The sequence below is a fragment of the Natrix helvetica genome (assembly GCF_964273705.1).
Source record: "Natrix helvetica genome assembly, chromosome: Z".
Classification (NCBI taxonomy): Eukaryota; Metazoa; Chordata; class Lepidosauria; order Squamata; family Natricidae; genus Natrix; species Natrix helvetica.
The window spans coordinates 50786558-50806200 of NC_138554.1; the positions used below are offsets into that span (position 1 = coordinate 50786558).

The 19643-nt window shown below is 36.7% G+C and overlaps 1 protein-coding gene across 7 annotated transcripts in view; it reads left to right on the top strand.

The window, feature by feature from the left end:
* UBTF (upstream binding transcription factor) overlaps window positions 1-19100 on the top strand; it is a 35989-nt gene extending 16889 nt beyond the window's left edge. For 6 of the 7 annotated variants that reach the window (XM_081933307.1, XM_081933308.1, XM_081933306.1 and 3 more), the window contains 13 exons: window positions 7-140; window positions 2036-2177; window positions 6205-6246; window positions 7521-7634; window positions 8242-8397; window positions 11138-11293; window positions 12761-12871; window positions 13319-13407; window positions 14262-14451; window positions 14725-14772; window positions 16069-16137; window positions 16792-16938; window positions 17425-19100. In XM_081933307.1, the coding sequence (XP_081789433.1) occupies window positions 7-140; window positions 2036-2177; window positions 6205-6246; window positions 7521-7634; window positions 8242-8397; window positions 11138-11293; window positions 12761-12871; window positions 13319-13407; window positions 14262-14451; window positions 14725-14772; window positions 16069-16137; window positions 16792-16938; window positions 17425-17538 (1512 nt within the window). In that variant the 3' untranslated portion in view covers window positions 17539-19100. The remainder of the gene's footprint in view (window positions 1-6; window positions 141-2035; window positions 2178-6204; window positions 6247-7520; window positions 7635-8241; window positions 8398-11137; window positions 11294-12760; window positions 12872-13318; window positions 13408-14261; window positions 14452-14724; window positions 14773-16068; window positions 16138-16791; window positions 16939-17424) is intronic. The other variant, XM_081933304.1, reaches the window with a different exon arrangement.
* Window positions 19101-19643: the final 543 nt, after the last annotated feature.

A 19643-nucleotide genomic window follows, 5' to 3' on the forward strand; every position in this document is an offset into this window, starting at 1 on the left:
TTCCAGGAAATGATGCGGGATTACATACAGAAGCATCCAGAGATGAACATTGAGGAGGGGGCACCACAACGGTCCACCCTAACAAAAGCAGAGAGGCAATTGAAGGACAAGTTTGATGGGCGACCCACCAAGCCCCCTCCGTAAGTTGGGGTGGTCATAGGAAGGCTTTTTCCCTTTCCGCAGCACTTCCACATATATTTCCTAGAACTGGTAAAATATAGAGATTCTCTCTACATCCATTTGATGTTGGCAAAAGGAACCTGGAGGTGAACTTAAAAGAGCTATAGGCTCAAATCCCTTCCCCAGCACGTCACATACTAGCTCTGTTCATTCACCACATTTAACTAGGTCACTTAGTATACTAACTGCTATCTTTGACAAGGCTGATTAGTTTTTTGTGATTCAATGTGTCATGCCTGCCCAATTAAGTTATGGTTCAGTGTAGTAGAAGTAGTAGTAATTGTATGCTATTGCTACAGTACAAAAATATAACATACAGAAGTCAACAACAACAAAATATCAGTAAGAAATACAATAATAATTTGGAACATATTTATATTATGTGAACCAAGAACTCCTTTTAATTTGAACTTTTGACTGTTTCAATTTAATCAGTAAGTGGCGTACAATCAAACGAGAACATGTGAAACCAGACCACAAAACCATAGTTTAGAAAAATGTCATAATTTTGGGCACGCAACATAACTAATGAAGATAAAAGCTTAAAAAAAAGATAAAAGGCCATTTCAGCCATTAATAAGAGTGCAGTGAGAGAACTTTTCAAACCCTGACCTCTGCAGGTAGAATCTGGTATAGCACCTGGATGTCAGTTATCTCCGAACACAACATGGCTCCTCATTTTTCCCTCGTTGCCAACAGAGGCCTACTGTTGTGGTTGTCCGCATCTGCAAGGAAGTAAAAATGTGTTGAGTTGGTGGGTACACAAGAGGCAAGGCTTGCATCATAACATTCTGCCAAACATTTTGCAGATTTTTACACCTACACAGCCTGCTGGCATTATGATGCTTTTTTCCTTCGTTAACGGGGACAAAATATTCATTCTCACGGCAGTGCAGTTTGAAGAAGGCTAAAAACCGGAGGAATTTATTTGAGCCCATGTTTATTTTCTCTAAATTGTTCCCTTTCCCATTGTTTCTCATATACGATGGGGATTTCATCTATAGTCTCTTGTGTATTTAAAAGGAGGACAGTTTACTATCACTTATATAGTGTTGTAGGATGGTGAATAATATAGTAAGAGATGCTCCTTTTCCTATCCTGCTGTTACTCTCAAATCATTGAGACACATTGGCTGGCGAATTCCGGGAGTTGAACTCCACACATCTTCAAGTTGCTGAGGTTGAAAAACACTGGTCTAGCTAAAGCACGGGTGTCAAACTGGCTGCGTCACGTTGCTGTCATGTGATGTTTCGTGACATCACGTTGGTGTCTTGTGTGGGATTTTGAGCTCTTTACTTGCAAGGTATTAATATTAAGGCTTATATTAACAATTTTTTTGTATTTTTATCTCAAAATCACACCACCCATTTTCTTCATTTATTGTCAGAGGTTCAGAGGTCACAGAAGAACAGCTGGAGAGCCATAAGTTGTCCCCCAAACTACAATATTCATTCCCAGTTTAGGACAAATGTGCTAAGTGGGTGACATATTAGAAACTCTAGTCTTAAAGAAGTGGGGTTAGGAAAAAAATGAATTAACATAATGTACTTAAGAATGCAATGTACTTTAGATTTTTAGCAATTCCCTTGTTTGATTAATTCGCTGACATCTTTTTGAGGATGGGGCACTCAAGGCTTTTGGGGGGACTTGAATGCCCTACAAGTTATGCGCCTCTATTTTAAATGATTGATGAGAATCCCTACTCAAAGCGAACATTTTAGCTGAATGGGAATCTATCTGCAAGAGTTATCACAGAAGTATTGTCACAGGCATTTGATTGCTATTGGTTAGTATAGAGTATACACAGTACTAATTCAATGGGACAGTACTACATAAAAGAAACTTACTATTTTAGAAATAGTTATTCGCTGTATTGTGCTGAGCTGATGGCAAATATGAAAGATGTCCCAAGCACAGAACGGATGGTGCTCTGCAGTCAGCAGTGGAAACTTCTCTCCCAAAAGGAAAAGGATGCCTACCACAAAAAGTGTGATCAGGTAAGCAGAGCTGGAGGAGCAAGTATTAAAAATGTTTTCCAGAAAATAAATAATAATAAATCCGCTTCCTGATTTTTGGGTCAGTTGGCTATCCTATTTTTGATAGAGAATTGTATTTATCCACATTCTGAAATGTAATATGATAGTCCTGTTCACTGTTTTGGAAGTCTAGTCCCTTGTTCAGAAAGTAAATAAACTTCTGTCTCTACAGGGTGCAAATAAAGTGCATGCTACTACATGAAATACATATAAATAAAATGTGTAAAATCCCATCCATTAATTAGTTGGGCTAGTGACTCACCAATTCCTTGGCTCACGTAATGTTATTAAAAGGCATGCCTTTGGGTGCCTATCAGTCCTCTGCCGTACTAGATTAATGTTTTATTAAAATAGTAGAAGGGAGACAGACATGCTGTAGAGCAAAGTGCCAGCCTCAATGTCATCCTCTTCTTCCTGATTTCAAAGAAAGTCTCTAGTCTCCTCAAAAAAGAAAAGTAAACAACATATAGCACGGAGCACTTGATGACGCTAAAAATCTACCTGTATCCATTCCACTCGTTCAGCGATTTTGTGCCATTTTGTCCCTCATGGCAGCCATTTTGTGGAAGGGCAGCCATTTTTATGAGATGCCCCAGAATATAATTCTCAATATTCCACATAAGAGGAATCTCAAATCTGAGACTATTGTGAGTTCATTAATAGGAAAAATTAAATTTACATGAGTTCTCAAAGAAAAAAGAATAAACTAAAATTCAAATACACCTCATAGCCCTCACCCCATGGAGGAAGCTGTGATGATGCAGGTTACTTACTCCCTGGGCAACAAGTCGTGTTAGTCACTGCAAGTTTCATCTTGTTTGTAGCACAGGAGTGTGCTATTGAGCTGCATCAGATGTGCTTAACATGTTGAGGGCTGCACCCAAAAACAGGCAGAACAGGATTTTTTTTTCTCCCAAAATTTTCTTCCAGAAAAAACTGGAAATGTTGCCTATACATAAATTAAAAGATTCTGAGGATCACAAATATGCTCCTCGCTTTCTATATCTGTTTTCTATTATAGGATGAAAATGCAGCCCAGTCTTATCCATAATAAAATCATTTCCTTTGATTCCTCATAAAAGCAGAGTATTTTCTCTACCATTTTTTACAGTTGAATTAAATAATTAACAGTATAAACACAAATTAGTTGCTTGATTTGGCCATTTTAATATAATGTCTATTTATCATAATGTGTTTAAGCTAATACCTATCTGGCTTTAATCATCTGACATCAATTATGATTATCTTAGACTTCATTTCGGCCTTGCTTTATTGACACAGGATTGAGAGTGGATCCTTGTTTAAACCTGAGCACACTGAAATCTCAAATAGTAGTCAATTTATAATAAAGGAAAGGAAGAGGACTATGATATAGAACAGCTGATGCAAGGAATTGTTCTGTGCTCTTGGGGCAATCTTCTGTCTTAATTCGGTCAGATATTTCTGGCTGGACAGGCTCATTACTTGACATGGAGGATTTGAAAAATCAAAAGCATATTAGACAAGTCAGCCTCCATGTGAATTTCAAAATCCTCTTGCTGCCAACTGGGTATCCTCCAAGCTACTTCCCAATTAATATATAGGGTATGAAGGCTGATGGGTAAATGTTGTTGCTGGTGTGTTAATAGAATCTTAATCCTATTTTCAGTGCCCATTACTAAACAAATATTTTTTTTTATTGAAAAAGTTTTATACAAACAAATTTTCCCCCTTTTAACCCCCCCAGCATACAATGTAAATCTCATACAGATGCTATGCCCCCTCCCCTCCCCCCAAGCCCCCCAAAAATTTTCTCATTCAAATATTATACTAAATACTTTACCCCCTCCCCTCCCCCATCTTAAAATAGATTACTCATTCACATATTATACCCCCTCACCTCCCAACAAACATAATATAAATTTCTCTTAAAGTAACAATAGCCCATTAATCCCATCTTCTAAGTTAATTAAACATATATAAATCATAATATAAATTTCTCTTAAAATAACAATATTTCATTAATCCCATCTTCTAGTTTAATTATGCATATATATTACCCCACCCTCCACCCTAACCCACCCCCACCTCCCACTCAACCCCCCCCTGACTTCCGCTATACACCACTCTAACAATTCCAAGCAGCCCATGTATTATTTACTCAAATCATCTATCAGTCTAAACATTCTTACCTAAAGGCTACATAATACCTCCTAGTCTGGTATTTATTCTGTATGTAATCAATCCATTTTACCCATTCCTGTGTATAATCCTCCTGCTTCTGAGCTTTTAAGAAAGCTGAAATTTTTGCCATTTTGGCGAACCCCGCCACCTTCTGAATCCATTGATCAGTTGTCGGTAAAAAAATCTTTTTTCCAGTGTTGCGCAATCAACAACCTAGTTGCTGTGACCATATACAAGACCAATTTTGCTTCCCCTTTAGTAAAATCCTTAGCTATACCCAATAAAAACATTTGTGGAGTGAATTTATTCTTTTCTTAAATACATTTTGCATAACCCACCATATTTTTATCCAAAAAGCTTTAACCTTGTTGCAAGTCCACCATACATGAAAAAAGGTAGCATCTAGGCACCCGCATCTCCAACATTTTGGTTGAACATTTGGGTACATGCATGATAATTTTTTAGGATCTAAATACCATCTGTAAAACATTTTATAAAAGTTCTCCCTTAAATTCTGTGACTGTGTAAATTTAACATTCTGAACCCATATTTTTTCCCACGTTTCCAACATGACCACTTCACCAAAATTCTGAGCCCATTTAATCATACAATCCTTAACCAATTCACTTTCTGAGTCTCTTTCTAACAGTACATTATATATTCTTTTAACTTGTTTTGGGCCAGTCTCTTTTATCTGCTTGATCAGTTCCACTTCTTTATCCATAAAACCGACCCTACAATCTTCTTCCCATCTCTTCTGTAGCTGTATGTAATGTAACCAATTTAAAATAATTCCTTCTTCCAACAGTTGTTCCAAAGTTTTTAACTTCCATTCGTCCCCATCAGCAATAAGCACATCTTTATATAAACAACCCCCGAGTGACTTAATATTCATAATCCCCATGGTGTCTGCAAATATTATTCCAGTTGAAATCTGATGGATATCAGTCAGATCATTGCAGCCTTCCAGGATTACATTTGGAGTGGAGGTCAACTTCCAGTAACCAACCAGGCATATAACAGTAGTGCTCTTAAGAACAAGCAGGTTGCTCTCTTGCTACAAAATGTGATACAACTAGGAAGGACTAATAGGTGCGATAACCCCTAACTTTCTAAAGTTCCTATTTGTTAGTTGCCTGTTCGATTCTTACAGTACAAATAAAGCATCGATGAAATTTTAGCTTGAGGGTTATAATAAAATCACAGCTCTTTTATCTTAAAAGACTCAACTTCATAATTTAAAGAATATCATTTGGAAATAGTCCCCACCCTATGTACACTTGCCATCATATACATATTAAAATAGGACAATGACGTAAGTGTCCAAAAATGCCTAGCATCACAACTCACAGAATACTTTGTAAATAGTCATGCTAGATCAGTAGATGGAAATACATGTCCAGAATACCTGGAGGACATCATGTTGTTTGACCTTGTTTTAAAAAATTGTAACTAGGGCCCTATTTCATTTTGTTTGGCAGTCCTTTTAAATTGAGTGAATTCTTTCTTCCTGTACATTAAATTAGTCATGGTACTGTCACCTTTTACCCTCTGGAATCAGAAAACAGTGCGTAAACAGTTGTATTTACTGAGGATTTCCATTCTTCAAGTGTTTCAGAGCTACTATTTTAGGTCAATTAAATATTTGATCCCAAATCCAGTACTTTTATTAAAATTTCTAGAAACTAATTTCTTACAAACTTGTAAGAATCAGGAGAATCAATTTGCTTAGAGAGACAACTCAGGGATGGAGGTAGGAAAAGGAGATGGGAACCATTTGGCATACCCCAAAAATATTTTTTCTTCTTGTTATTTTCCTTTGTAGAGAAAGAAAGATTATGAAATTGAGCTTTTGCGTTTCCTGGAGGTAAGTATAACCCATAGCACACCAAAACATATATTCAACTATCTCCAATTAAATGAATTAAACTTAGAAAAAACCTGACATTGGTTAGATCATAATCACTACAACAGTTTGCTGATTTCAATTTAGCATAGGATGGGGAAATGATCTACTGGTTTCTTGAACTCTTCAAGGTTAAGTTGTTTTTAATTATAATGAGACTCAGAGAGTAGGTTGCTCAGAAAATGAACAGCACCTGTATTGCTGTCATCCTGTTTCTTTAAATCTTCTCCCCATCATTGGCTTTAAAAGCTGTTCTGAGAGACAGATGGATATGGGAGAGGTGTGTTTAAGGCTGGAAGTGAAGTAAGTAATTGTTTAGTAGTGCTACTGGCCTGGAGTAAGAGAGTTCGTAAGGGGTAGTAGTTGAAGTGTCAGCAGGAATAGTATAAGTGGGGAAAGGATGGGATAGTAATGAACAGTGAGTAATAGCTGCGAAAACTTCTTTGTTTGTTGTCTAGAACCTATGTTATTGTCTTTTTGGTATTTGGAGCCTACTAAATTGGATATAGTTAAAAAAAATAAGACAGGGACCATAGTGACAGCTCAAATATCCTCTGGCCAAAACTGAATTTACTTTCTTTAGTAGGGAGATATGAGTTAATAATTTGCAGTTGTGTTTATGCCACTCTTATTTCTTCAAAATATTTGAGCTTATATTTCAAAATGCAATCTAGTAATCTCCATGTGTTACATGCCAATCTCTTGAAAAGAAATTCTGGACAATTTTTTATATGTTGAACATTGTGGGTAATACACACAAAATTGCATTTGTGCTTTCTGTCCCTTCAGCATATTTTTAAGTTTTTCAGTGATTTTCAGAGGAGCTTCCTTATTCCGAGGCAGGGAAGAACAGGTGAAAGATACAACAATGTAGGTGCTGTACAAGTAGTTCTTGTTTAGTGACCACAACTAGGATTGACAACTCACTCCTTAAGCAAAGTGGTTACTATGTAAAATCACAGTTGAGTTTACAGTCTTATTTCAGCTTTCCTGCAAATGCAGGCATTGGTCACAAAGTTATTTTTTCATCACTGCCCTAACTGAATGGTTGCTGTCTGAGACAGTCACTATAAACAAGGACTACCTGTACTACTAGGGTAGTACCTTATTGGGAAGCTATTCTTCTCAGAAGAAATGAATAGGCAGATGTAGAGATTTCTGTTGATACTGAAATTTGCTATGCAGGGGGAAATGACAAATATCTCTATAACTCTTAAAAACTGCTATTATCTTAGAGCCTGCCTGAAGAAGAACAACAGAGGGTTTTGGGAGAGGAAAAAATGCTGGGAATAAATAAGAAAGGTGCCACCAGCCCTGCCTCTAAGAAGTCATCACCAGATGCCAGCAAGGTGGGTGACCTAGCCCTTCATTGTGGATATGGATATACTTTTACATAGAAACAGTGGGATTAATTTGATTTTTAAAACAGCCTTAAGACTTCATTTTAAATGGCTGCTGGACTTGCTTTAAAATTTTTATTACTAAATATTATGCCACCATTCTTCAAACAGTTCAGCCAACTTGGAAAACAACTTATTTGATCAATCTTCTCCATTTTAATCTAGTAACTGTTAATCAGTTAAAATAAATATGTACTCAAGTCTTAACAGAGGAACCTTTTTGAGATATTGTGTGAATTTATCGGTTGATTTTTAATTAGCATCATTGTTATATTCAGATACTCATCTTTAAAAAGCTTTTTTTCTTTTTTTTTTCACTTTTCATTGCATTAAGGCAACTAAACAAAAAATGTTTCAACTTACAGCCCTACCAATTAAAATTTGATTTCACTGGTATAAATGGCTTCCTCTTATTGATTAATGAAGTAAGATGCTAGTTAATCTAGTAAACAAAGTTGCAGATCTAAAATTAAATTTGTTCTTTCCATAATTCAAACAAACAAAAAAGATAAACGCAAAGTTCCACAACCACGAGTCCCTTTGTGCTCTTTAACAGGGAGGTTCTGAGAAACCCAAACGGCCCGTTTCTGCTATGTTTATCTTCTCGGAGGAGAAACGCAAGCAGCTGCAGGAGGAGCGACCCGAACTGTCGGAGAGTGAACTGGCCCGGTTGCTGGCGCGGATGTGGAATGATCTTTCAGAGAAAAAAAAGGTTGTTTAATCAATAATGCACATTCTCCTAATTATCTTTGGGGGTGGAGGCATGGGGGAACATGTGTTCCTGGATATCTCAGTCACATGGATTTTTTTTTCTGTTGACTTAGATCAAACCAGGAACTTGACCCTCATCCTCACCCTTAAAAAAAAATAGGAAAAGAAAAACCTGCTAGAAACTTGCAGTAGGTTCTGGGATTTTCCAGAACCGTGAGCACCAAGCTCCGTCACAGTCTGGGCGCTCCTACCATTCCATCTTGCGTTACCTCTTTTATTATTTATGTATTTATTTTTCCCTATTTGGGTGTTGTATATGGAGCCAGACCTCGACAGTACCACATGGTGCAAAAATGAGGCCAGTCGGAGCCTATTAGGTATTCAGTAATCACTGTTTCCCAGGACATCTATGACTATTAAATAGAGAGGCTTGGTTTAGAAGCCTGAGAAAGGGAAGTGTGTGAGACTTTGGGGAAATTGTACATGCACATTGATTGCCACTTAAAAAGTTGAGCTTGAGAGGGATGGGATGTCATTTGATGTCCTTTAGGTACAGTATATGCATCAGAGGCTGGATTGGGGTAAAGCTAGGGCTATTTATCAAACTACTTGGTCTGTACACTCATCCCTAAGCTGAAAAACATTTTTACACAAGGAAGTCCAAAGTGAATAGTAGGGTGATTTTTTAAAATTTGCTTTCTTTAAGCTCATATTTTAGTGCTTTTGAGTCAATGTTAACTACTGGCAACTGCCCTGAGGAATCCCTCTGGTATTTGTTCAAGATTTGGTAAATGGTTAGCCATTGCCTCCTTCTTAAAGCTGGGAGGAAATTTCTGGCCTAAGGTCATCCAGCTGGCCTTATGCCTAAAACTGGACTAAAACTCACACTCTCCTGGTTTGTAGCATAGTTAGTGCCTTAATCACTACATCAAACTATTGAATTGCTACTTTTAAATGTTGATAGCTAGTTTTAGTTGCTTATGTTTTCCTGCTCTTGAAAGCAGTAAACACATAGTGAACTGGCTGTTGCCACTGAAAAGATTCTTGTATTCATTCTTTTTTTTCCCCTTTTTTCAAAATCCATGTCATTTTAGGGGGATGATTTTGGGAGTATAAAAAGCTTTCCTTGTAGACTTCATTACAATTAAAATTAGGATTGTATCCCTGTGGCCTAGAAGCATACAGGTTCGACTTACAACTACAATTGGGACCAGAATTTCTATTGCTAAGCAGGCTGGTAGTTAAATAAGTCATGCCTTTATTTTACAACTTTTTTTGTCACAATTGTTAAGCAGATCTGACTGCCCTCATTGACTTTGCTTATTGGAAACCAGCTGAGAAGATTGCGAATACTGATCACATGACCCTGAGATGCTACAGCTATCATAAATATGTGTCGATTATCAAGCACTCAGTTCTATATAAGAAGAATAAAAGCATGTGTCCATTTAGTAGCAGTATTTTAAATAAAAGCTATCAGTTCCTGTCATTAGCACTTTTCCAGGTTTGAAACAAATAATTTAAAAGCAGATAGGCACTCTCTGGAAGACAGCAATTAAAGTGTTTCTCTTGATAAAGAAAAACTGAATATGCTGCAAAACAAATCAGAACATCTGTCTTATAAATAATACAATGATAAATCTAAATTCCTCTTTCACTGAAACTCAGATTTGGCTATATCTTTTCAGTACGTGAAGAAAAGTAGCAGAGTTCACACTAACATTTAACTTTTGAAACATACGCTCTATTGATTTTCGGGGGGGGAGTAATACAGTCATAAAGCTATTAACATATATTCATAATTGTTCCTTTATTTAAATAAAAGCATCTTTATAACCCAGTCAATTATTCTTGGAAACATTCATGAAGACTCCTTACATAGAAAGTATTTATGTCCTGTAGGTAGTCTCTTTTTGCACAGAGGTTTTTAAGTGGGACCTCACCAAATTATTTAAAGTTATTTAAGTTTTTTTTTCTTAAAGTGAAGGGCTATTGCTTATAAATCATGTTACTTTCCTTGCAGAATTTTAATTCTGTAGAAATATTTGTAGATATCTAATGTCTATATATGTTTTAATGCATGGTTTGTATAATTCAAGCCTTCATTCAGCTGTCTTTTTTTAAAGCATATGGCTGTGTTTTTAAATTTGAAGCACCTTCACGAATTCACTGCAGTAGGGTTTAGACTTAGAATCATGGTCCTGGATCATAAGAATCAAATTCATCATTCTTTTTTCTCAACTGTCTAGAAGAGAGGTTGATGTCTTGGGGAGAATGTATTTTTATTAGTGCTATTGACAAAATCTCAATTCAATTACAGCAATAGTATTTACCTAACTTGGTGGAATTGTACCTGCATTATATTGTTTTTCATAGTCTCAGTTTCAAATGATCTTTAAGTATATTATCAGATAAATGCATAGTTTACATGGAGAAATTGGGTGATGTTTTTAAGCTCCAATCCTGCTGGATCAAATTAACTCATACGTTGGACGTTCCCAATACAGCAATATCCTGCCTGGATAGTTAGCCATGGTGGGCTAAACCAAAGAATCTGCTCTGATTTTCTCTTTTTGGAACTAGTTTAAACTACTTTAACCCCAAATTTCTGTATAACACTTTCTTTTTCAGAGCTTAATTACATTGGAGTTTATAGTCTGCCACCTTTTTTTTTTTTTGGCTAGCCAGTGCATTTTAGTTAACTCATAGATTTTGGCTGTTCTTGCTCTTTCCTTATGTAGGCCAAATATAAAGCTCGGGAGGCTGCCCTAAAAGCTCAGACAGAGAAAAAACATGGTTCTGACAAGGAAGATCGTGGTAAACTTCCTGAGTCACCCAAGACTTCTGAGGAGATCTGGCAACAAAGCGTTATAGGAGATTATCTTGCCCGCTTTAAGGTAAAATGAGAAAAGGACAGGCATGGTTATAATAGCCTTGAGGTTTCCTCCACAACTCCTCCAAGATTTTATCAAGTCTGGTTCTGGTTCAGTTTGATTTTGGAGGGGGAGGGGAAGGGGAAGATGAATCTAGATCAGTGTTTTGTCAGCCTCAGCAACTTTTAAGATGTGTGGACTTCAGTTCACAGAATCTGCCAGATAGCATGCTGGCTGGGAAATTCTGGTATTGGCTGAGATAGGTGCACTGATCTAGATCAACAAACTATTAGTCCTGTTTAGCTGCTGGAGAAGGGTGACATTTCTCAACTAGATCACTTTTCAACCTCACATACTGAATTCTAAATAGGGCATGTTAGTCAGGAACAGAAATGGACAAACTAACAATGGAACTAAGAGATAGAGAAGAAACAGAGTACTACAGGATATGAAACAAGTGGTATAACTGGCTTAAAAAGAGATGTAAAATCAGTGCATAAGGAACACATATCAAACACAATCAAAAGAGATGGCATATATTTAGAAAGCAATAGAGATGGAAATATTGTATATAGATATATATATTGTAAAAATGAGAAAGTAAACAAGAATATGTATAAAATAATCAGAAAAAAGAAATACCGATAACAGAAAGCTGTAAAAGTGTAATTGTGATTTTAATGTTTGGAAAATGTCAAATAAAAAAATATTTAAGAGAAAAAAAGGAACAGTTCTTAGACTGGAGTTTCTATATAATCTGTCAATTTTGATGTTACGTTTTTAATAAATGTACAACACATTAATTTTAAACCTTTCAAATTGGATATGCCCTGTTGCAAACTTGAAACACTATTTTGAATTAGAGACAGGGTTTCTAATCTTAACAGAAATGTACTAAGCTCACAACAGCCCCCATTTTGATGGTGCTCAAAAATGATTATATTACTGCATTACATCTTTGTACAGCAATTTGAAAAGTGGTACTGCAGCTCAAAGATGCAAATAACCCACATTTCAGAGGAAACAGTCTGAATCCCCTTTCCTGCCCATATAGCACACTCTAGGGCAAAGCCATAGAACATGTATGCCTTCCTTTATTAAGCTTGTTTTTCCCAATTTACAATTCTAGCTTCACACATGCATGCACAAATGTAAATTTTTCTCTTTCTAACAATTCCTTCAAAGTGGATAATTATTGCCAGGTGCCTTATAAATAGCGGAAAGAACTTGCTGGAGTCTGTTGGAAAGGATGCCGGAATGGGGACTTAAGATGAAGATCGAGAGGAAGCATAGCAGAGAAGACAAGAGGTTAAGCCAGGAAAATACGTAGAGTGAAGGGAAAAAATGAATGTGCTAAGTGAATGAGTTCTGTGAACAGAAAGACAGATCATTCTATTTTTGTTTTGAAATGGTTGGAACCAGACGTTTGGACTGATTCTGCAATTTATTCATAGTCCATAAAGTTTGATAATATTCCTTCTTTCATCTCAGAATGACAGGGGAAAAGCACTAAAAGCCATGGAAGCTACCTGGAATAATATGGAGAAAAAAGAAAAACTTATGTGGATTAAGAAGGCAGCGGAAGATCAAAAACGATATGAGGTATGAGGCATTAATTATACTGCATTAGAAGAGCATGCATGTATGCATCATTTCTTTAGGAATGTAGGAAGCTGACAGAGTTGGGATGTTAATTCCATTTATTACGCAAAGATGTCTGAGAGGACTTGGGAAACATACTAGCTGGAACAACATTTCCCCTGAGATCTATCTTGCCCCTACCCTGATCTTGTTAAAAGACCCCTTAAAATCAGGGTCTTCCCCTAGATCTCAGATTAGATTGCACATCAGGTGGCATGTGCTGCATAGTTTTTACCTATCTAAATTGTTTATTTGACTCAAAAATTTAATTTTTATTATTACATATTAAAGATTATGGTTTAGAGGATAAGCTACTTCTTCTTTATCGAAAACTCAAATATTTCATTAAAAACTCCAGCAGGACGAAGGAAAAGGCAGCCATTTATTCTCCTTTTTCCTTTTTCGTAGCGAGAACTGAGTGAGATGAGGGCACCACCATGTTCAACAAATGCCTCCAAGAAGATGAAATTCCAGGGTGAGCCAAAGAAACCCCCCATGTAAGTGTTGGCTTAAGAGAATACAGAAATGTCGGGCTATCTGAATTCAGGAGAATCTTTGTAGCTTGGATGATTAGTACTTGCAGAGTATTAATCCACCCTTTGAGGATGGAGTCTGCTTTTTCCTATTGCTTTATTTTATTTATAAAATACAAGTTTTCAATTCAATAAACTTCTCAAAGTATTCTTCCGAAACAATTTTAAAAGAAACATAAGACTAAAATTGTATTGAAGTTTAGGTATATTGTATGCATATGCACTATTCCACCCCTGCACAATCTCATACCACCCAGTCAACAATAAAAGGACCCAACTTTACAAAAATGTAATAAAGCAGAATTAGAATCTCATGAAACTTCTTAATATCTTTCATGAGATTGAAGGAAAAATGTATTTAAACAGGTATCTGGAAATTATGAAAAAATGTTGTTACATCTCACTTTATTTTCCTGTTCCTGTTTTAAGTTTGTAAGATCTTTGTAAGGACTTGCAGGAGGTGAGCAAATAGATGTTTTGCACACTTTGTGGGAATCATCCTACCACTGAAAGTTACAACCCTTTAGTGTCAGGAAATGGAACAGATGAAACAGATGTGTACTTAGAACTAAGCTTGCCATTAATATGACAATTATCCCAGCTACTAATAATCTACATGGCTTCATTTTTTCATCTACAAAGCCGGACCTTTGATAACTTTGTTAACGAGTCTAGAGTGTGATAGCCAAGAATATTTCCCAGCATTAATTCCCTATGATTATGAGATTGTTTAAAATGAATTACCTGTTCTGAATATTAACTATTGCACTGAATTGGAAAATAAGTTAGAGTAATAAACTGTTTCTTGTGTTTATCAGGAATGGATATCAGAAATTTTCTCAGGAGCTGCTTTCAAACGGTGAACTTAACCATCTTCCTCTAAAAGAGCGGATGGTAGAGATTGGGAGCCGCTGGCAACGGATCTCTCAGAGCCAAAAGGATCAGTACAAAAAGTTGGCTGAAGAACAGCAGAAACAATACAAAGTGCACCTGGACATGTGGCTGAAGGTGAGTTCTGAAATGGGGAAAGGAGGAGGGGAGGGGAGGTAACATCCTTAATAAATTACAATAAAATACACATACATTTTTTTTAAACTGTGAAATGAAGTCATTGTTTCTAGCTTCTATATCAAATACTGTTTTCCATTATCAGTGACACACAGTTATGAATTCTTTATTGACCTTTAATTCAGATTTCTCAAGTCCTTCGTCCTCAGCTGTCCTGCTTCACTGATTGTCTTTTAATCTTAGTTTTCCATTCTCATCTCTCTTTTTTTACAGACCTTGTCACCGCAAGAGAGAGCTGCCTACAAAGAGCATACCTCTAGTGTTAGTATTTTGCAAGTATTCATGGAGACAGATTGCATATCTATTGTGTTGAAAAGAATATTTCTTGATTTTTTTTGCATGAAATGAAATTTAGCTTAGAAGGGGATAGAGCTCTGAAAGGAAGGTAACATTGTCTGCCAGGCACTTCAGGATCCACATTATGCAGTAAATTATTGATGTAATGGAACATGAGAGGGTGAATGTTTTCAAAGTTACTATAATCTTATGTTCATGATATGCTGTTGGTGGGGATAGCTGTACTAAAGTAGCTACTACTGCAAATGTGCACCAGTGTACAAGCAGAGTTTGTAACCATTGCAACTTCATCCACTTGCCACTTTTTAGTTTCCAAGCTCAGGGCTGGCATGAAGCTGAAATTAGAAGATAGTGCTGTTTGTTTTAAATACTTCCGTTGCTTTGAACATTCATGCTGAAGATAAACTTGAAGTCTCATTAGACAACAAATAAATTATTCAGGTATTCCCATGTTTAGTTGCCCTTCTCAAACTGATGCCTTCTAAAGATGATAGAGGACAACTTCCATCATCAGCAGAAATGCAGTCAGGTTGGGGAAGACCAAATTAGGTGGTATATATCACCTGTATGTTCAGCAGAGGCTACTAAATTAGGATAGAATAAAAGCAGAAACTACTGTACAGAGGCTGTAATGTGAGATAATGTGGACTGGGTACATCTGTTTAGTAATTGCTGGCTTAATAACCAAAATGAAAGAAGCAGGGATGCAATCAATTTTCAGATACATAAAATGAAATTTAAGGCAAATGGTAGTAGTGATATGTCAGGAGCGGCCAACCCGTGGTCTCCAGATTTTATATTATGGTTCTTGCTGGCCCCTTTTGATCCTTACTGCTGAATCTATGCCATTTGGGGCTAGAAAACATGTAAAAACTAAGATGTGCTAAAAGCAAAGAAAACCACGAAAATTTCTCTCCCAAGGAGCAATCTCAATTACTTTACAGCCCTTTGTCTACCCCAAAGTAATTATTGGCAAATTTTGCAGTAAAGAGTAAATCTTAGACTCCTGGGAAGAAATAATAATTTTCTAGCTAAACATTATCTTTGGGTGGAATTAATTTTGTCTTCAACATTTTACCAATTTTGGCATCAAATTCCACAGTATATGTTCAAAGGTACATTTGAGGGTCACAGGCTATAAATTAATAACAATGAAAGATGTAGGTAAGGGAAATTGTGCTTCCTTTAAACTGATTTGTGGAAAGAAGTACAGTCTCCCATGTTGACCGTCTCTCTTAACTTTCACTTCTATTTCATCAGAAACGTAAGAATATGGGGAAGATGCGGGGCCCAAATCCAAAAATGAAACCTTCAATGCAGTCCAAATCAGTAAGTATCTTAATAGTACCATGTCTGTGTTATACAGCTATTGTTGCCTGGTGAAAAATTCCAAACAAAAAACAATTCCTGAGGTCAGTTGGTATTTTCAAAGCAGTAACAAAATCCTGGAAATAGTGTAAAATCCAGAAGCGCCCCATCTCTCCCCCCCACCCCCGGAAATAAGAACCGAACCATATATTCTTGGGCTAAGGCAGTATTATGCAAGAAAAGTGTGGTACACCAGATCCCTATTATCTTTCATATTTGGGATCTTATTACAGCACTTTAAAAAATTTCCTACTAGCTCCCTTTCTTATTATCTTTTTCTTTCCCATTTCTAATTAGCAAAAAGGAAAAAAATATCCTCTGTTGCAGCCGTAGGACAGTGATAGTATTTGCTAAATATCTTGGAATGCTTGCATGCTTATTTGAATCAAATTAAGCAGGAATTTCATCAGTTAAGCTTAATTGAAGAGAAACTTAAAATTCGTTTTTATATTACTCCCACTACTGTAGTAATGAGAAAGTTATGACTCTCCATATATTTACCATTAACTTCTCTTTTAGAAATGAGAATACGTTTAGATTTAATTCATTGTAGTCCTCATGAATACCTGTCCTTCAGTTGGAAACTAGTTTGCGTTTAATCTACTCTATCCACAGGAATCTGAGGAAGAAGATGAAGATGACGATGAGGAAGAGGAGGAGGAAGAGGAAGAGGATGATGATGATGAGAACGGTGATTCCTCTGAGGAGGGAGGAGACTCTTCAGATTCAAGTAGCGATGAGGAAAGTGAAGATGGGGAAGAGGTGAGACTCTACTTAAACTCCTCTTAGTGAAATATAACTGAAATATTCCAGAAAGCCACACTTCTAAAATATAGCTTATTTTTACAAAAAACATTTCTCAAATAAATACCCAGTAACAGCCTAAACTCTTTTATGATCAATTTGAAAAAACAGTCACTTCACACCTTTTTTGCAAACTAACTGTAAGAATGGCAGGTTTTAGGGTAGTGATGCCTTACTGACTCAACTGTGCCTACTAATGAGTGGTCCCATTAACAAATAATTACCAGAATAACAGTGGTAGAATTCTATGAACTAAAATAGTTATTTTCAATGCAACAAGGTGGCCCAGCAAATAGATACCGAGATGCTTACAAACCAGGATTCTATACTCCCACTTGTCCTTCTGTCAGATTTACAGGAAGTGTGCTTCCTGTTCTATTTATACCTTCCTCCCCCCCCCCCCCCCTTTCGGCTTGCTCTGTAACTCGCCTCTTCTTTTCCCAGAATGAAGAAGAGGATGATGAAGAGGATGACGATGACGATGAGGACAATGAATCAGAAGGCAGCAGCAGTTCCTCATCCTCTTCAGGAGACTCTTCTGATTCGGACTCTAACTGAATTGTCTTCCATCTTCCACCCTCCTTGCTATACTTTATTCGGTTTTGTTTTTCCGGATAATAGTAACATTGCAGCTGTAGAGCTGGGATGGGGAGGAAACAGAGGGGTGGGTGGGAATCACTGTGGTTTAATTCACTTCCTTTCTTCACAATCCTCACATTGCATTAATGATGTGTGACTGTGTAAGAGAGGAGCAAAGGGCAGGGGACAACCAGCAGAGGGGTGTACTTTTCCCTTTTTTGTGGGTGATGATAGTGTGGGGAGAGAATTTCATTATATAATCCCTTCTCTCTCCCTCCCCTTAAATCTCTGTTTATGAGAGATGGCAGGGGTCATAGCAAAGTCCAGACCCCTTTAACTTTTTTCCCCCTCTCATCTTCATCCCTCTTCCAACCCCTAGTTCTAGCCACCAGCTTGGGACTTTGTACAAATTATTTTTTAAACAACAACATGGCAATGAGAGACATTTCCCCCGTTTTCTCCATCTAGCCCAGCAAACAGCCAAGGAGAGATGGATTCTAAAACAATATGAGCTGTGGGAATTTGCCAGTGAGCCTCATCACTCCTCATAATGGACAATCTTGTATAGTCTTGATCTTTCATATTTTGACAAAAAAGAGAAAGAAAGCAAAATGGCTGCAGCTGCACTTAGCAATTTCCTGTGACAAACTGGATATCCAGCATTTCCTGCTGAGGGAAATGGGAATTGGGGGGTCATATTCTGTATGGGTGTGTTGCAAGGGTCAAGGGATAGAAGAGGGACTGAAAAACAGGATTTTTTTTTATTTTTTTTATTTTTTTTTATTTTTTGCAAAGGGGGAATGTCTGGCATACTGTTGAAGATGGAGAAAATTTCAAAAGCTCCAAGTGACTGGCTTTATTTTGCTGGAGGTGGACTTTTCTGTTATTTTTCTGACCAGCGTTTGGCTAAAGACCGTAGTAGCCAGACCCCTTTGGGTTGATGTTGTTGTTAATATATATATTTTTTTTTACAATGAAGTGACCAATAATTGTACCAAAATGGGGCATTTTGTTGACTGTCTTTGGGAGGGGTGGTTGGTTGTGGGGATCATATGTGTCATTAGCATTTTTTAAAAAATATTTTATAAACCAAGTAAGACAACCATCTTTTTTTACAAGAAAACGTTCCCTCTTTGACATTAACGTGTCTTTACGTGTCTTTTACCAAATGCAAAATTTAAGATCTTGAGGAAAAATGATTTGTGTGAGACCATGTATAGGAGAAATACAGATGTATGCTTTTTTCCAACATGTCTTGAACACACTAAGCTGAATTTTCAATTCAACTCTGGACAGAAATGTGATGTCAGGAAAGGACCAGGCACACAAATTCTCTCTTCCTGCCCTAACCTTATGTTTTCTTTAGCATGGCTTTTAAATATCTGTGGAAGTTCTACAAATTAGACTATGATTTAGGAGAAACTAGCTAAGCATATAAATCACAAATAACCAATCCTAGCTTGGTTTTCTAAATCATAGATGAAGTTAATAATATTTTGTATGTAGGCATTGCAATAAAACAAAGTTAAGTGATAACAGAAGTGAAAGATTCCAATCTTGGATTTCATAGGTACATCGCATTTTTAAAAAAAGGGTGGAGACAAGATAAATGTTTGAGAATAAGATCCTAAGTCATCTACAAATAGGCCAATATATTTGGGGGAAGGAAAAATACAGTTATTACCTTCAAACCAGGAACTAGTTCATTGTAACCTAGTATTTATTGGACAGGTTAATTTTTAAGAGATATTTTCTTTTCTATTTTTTTTAACCTTTTTTTCCTTTTTTATTGAAAAATGCCCTGTTTTTACAAGGCTTCTATATTTTTTAAGTTATAATCACAGCCAGTTAAGTATGATTTAGAACAATTGGCGATCTTAATTTTCAGGTATACCTGATCCCAGGGCTATAGGAGGTATGATTGAACCCTTGCCTAGAAAGGATTGAAACAATAAATTAGATTTAAGACTTGTATTTCACTCCTTATTCACCACTCCCTTGAAAAAAGAGACAGACATTTTCAATCCTGTCAGCTCTAGTGGCCAAAACAAGGCATAGGGAAGGACAAATTATGTCTTCGTTGA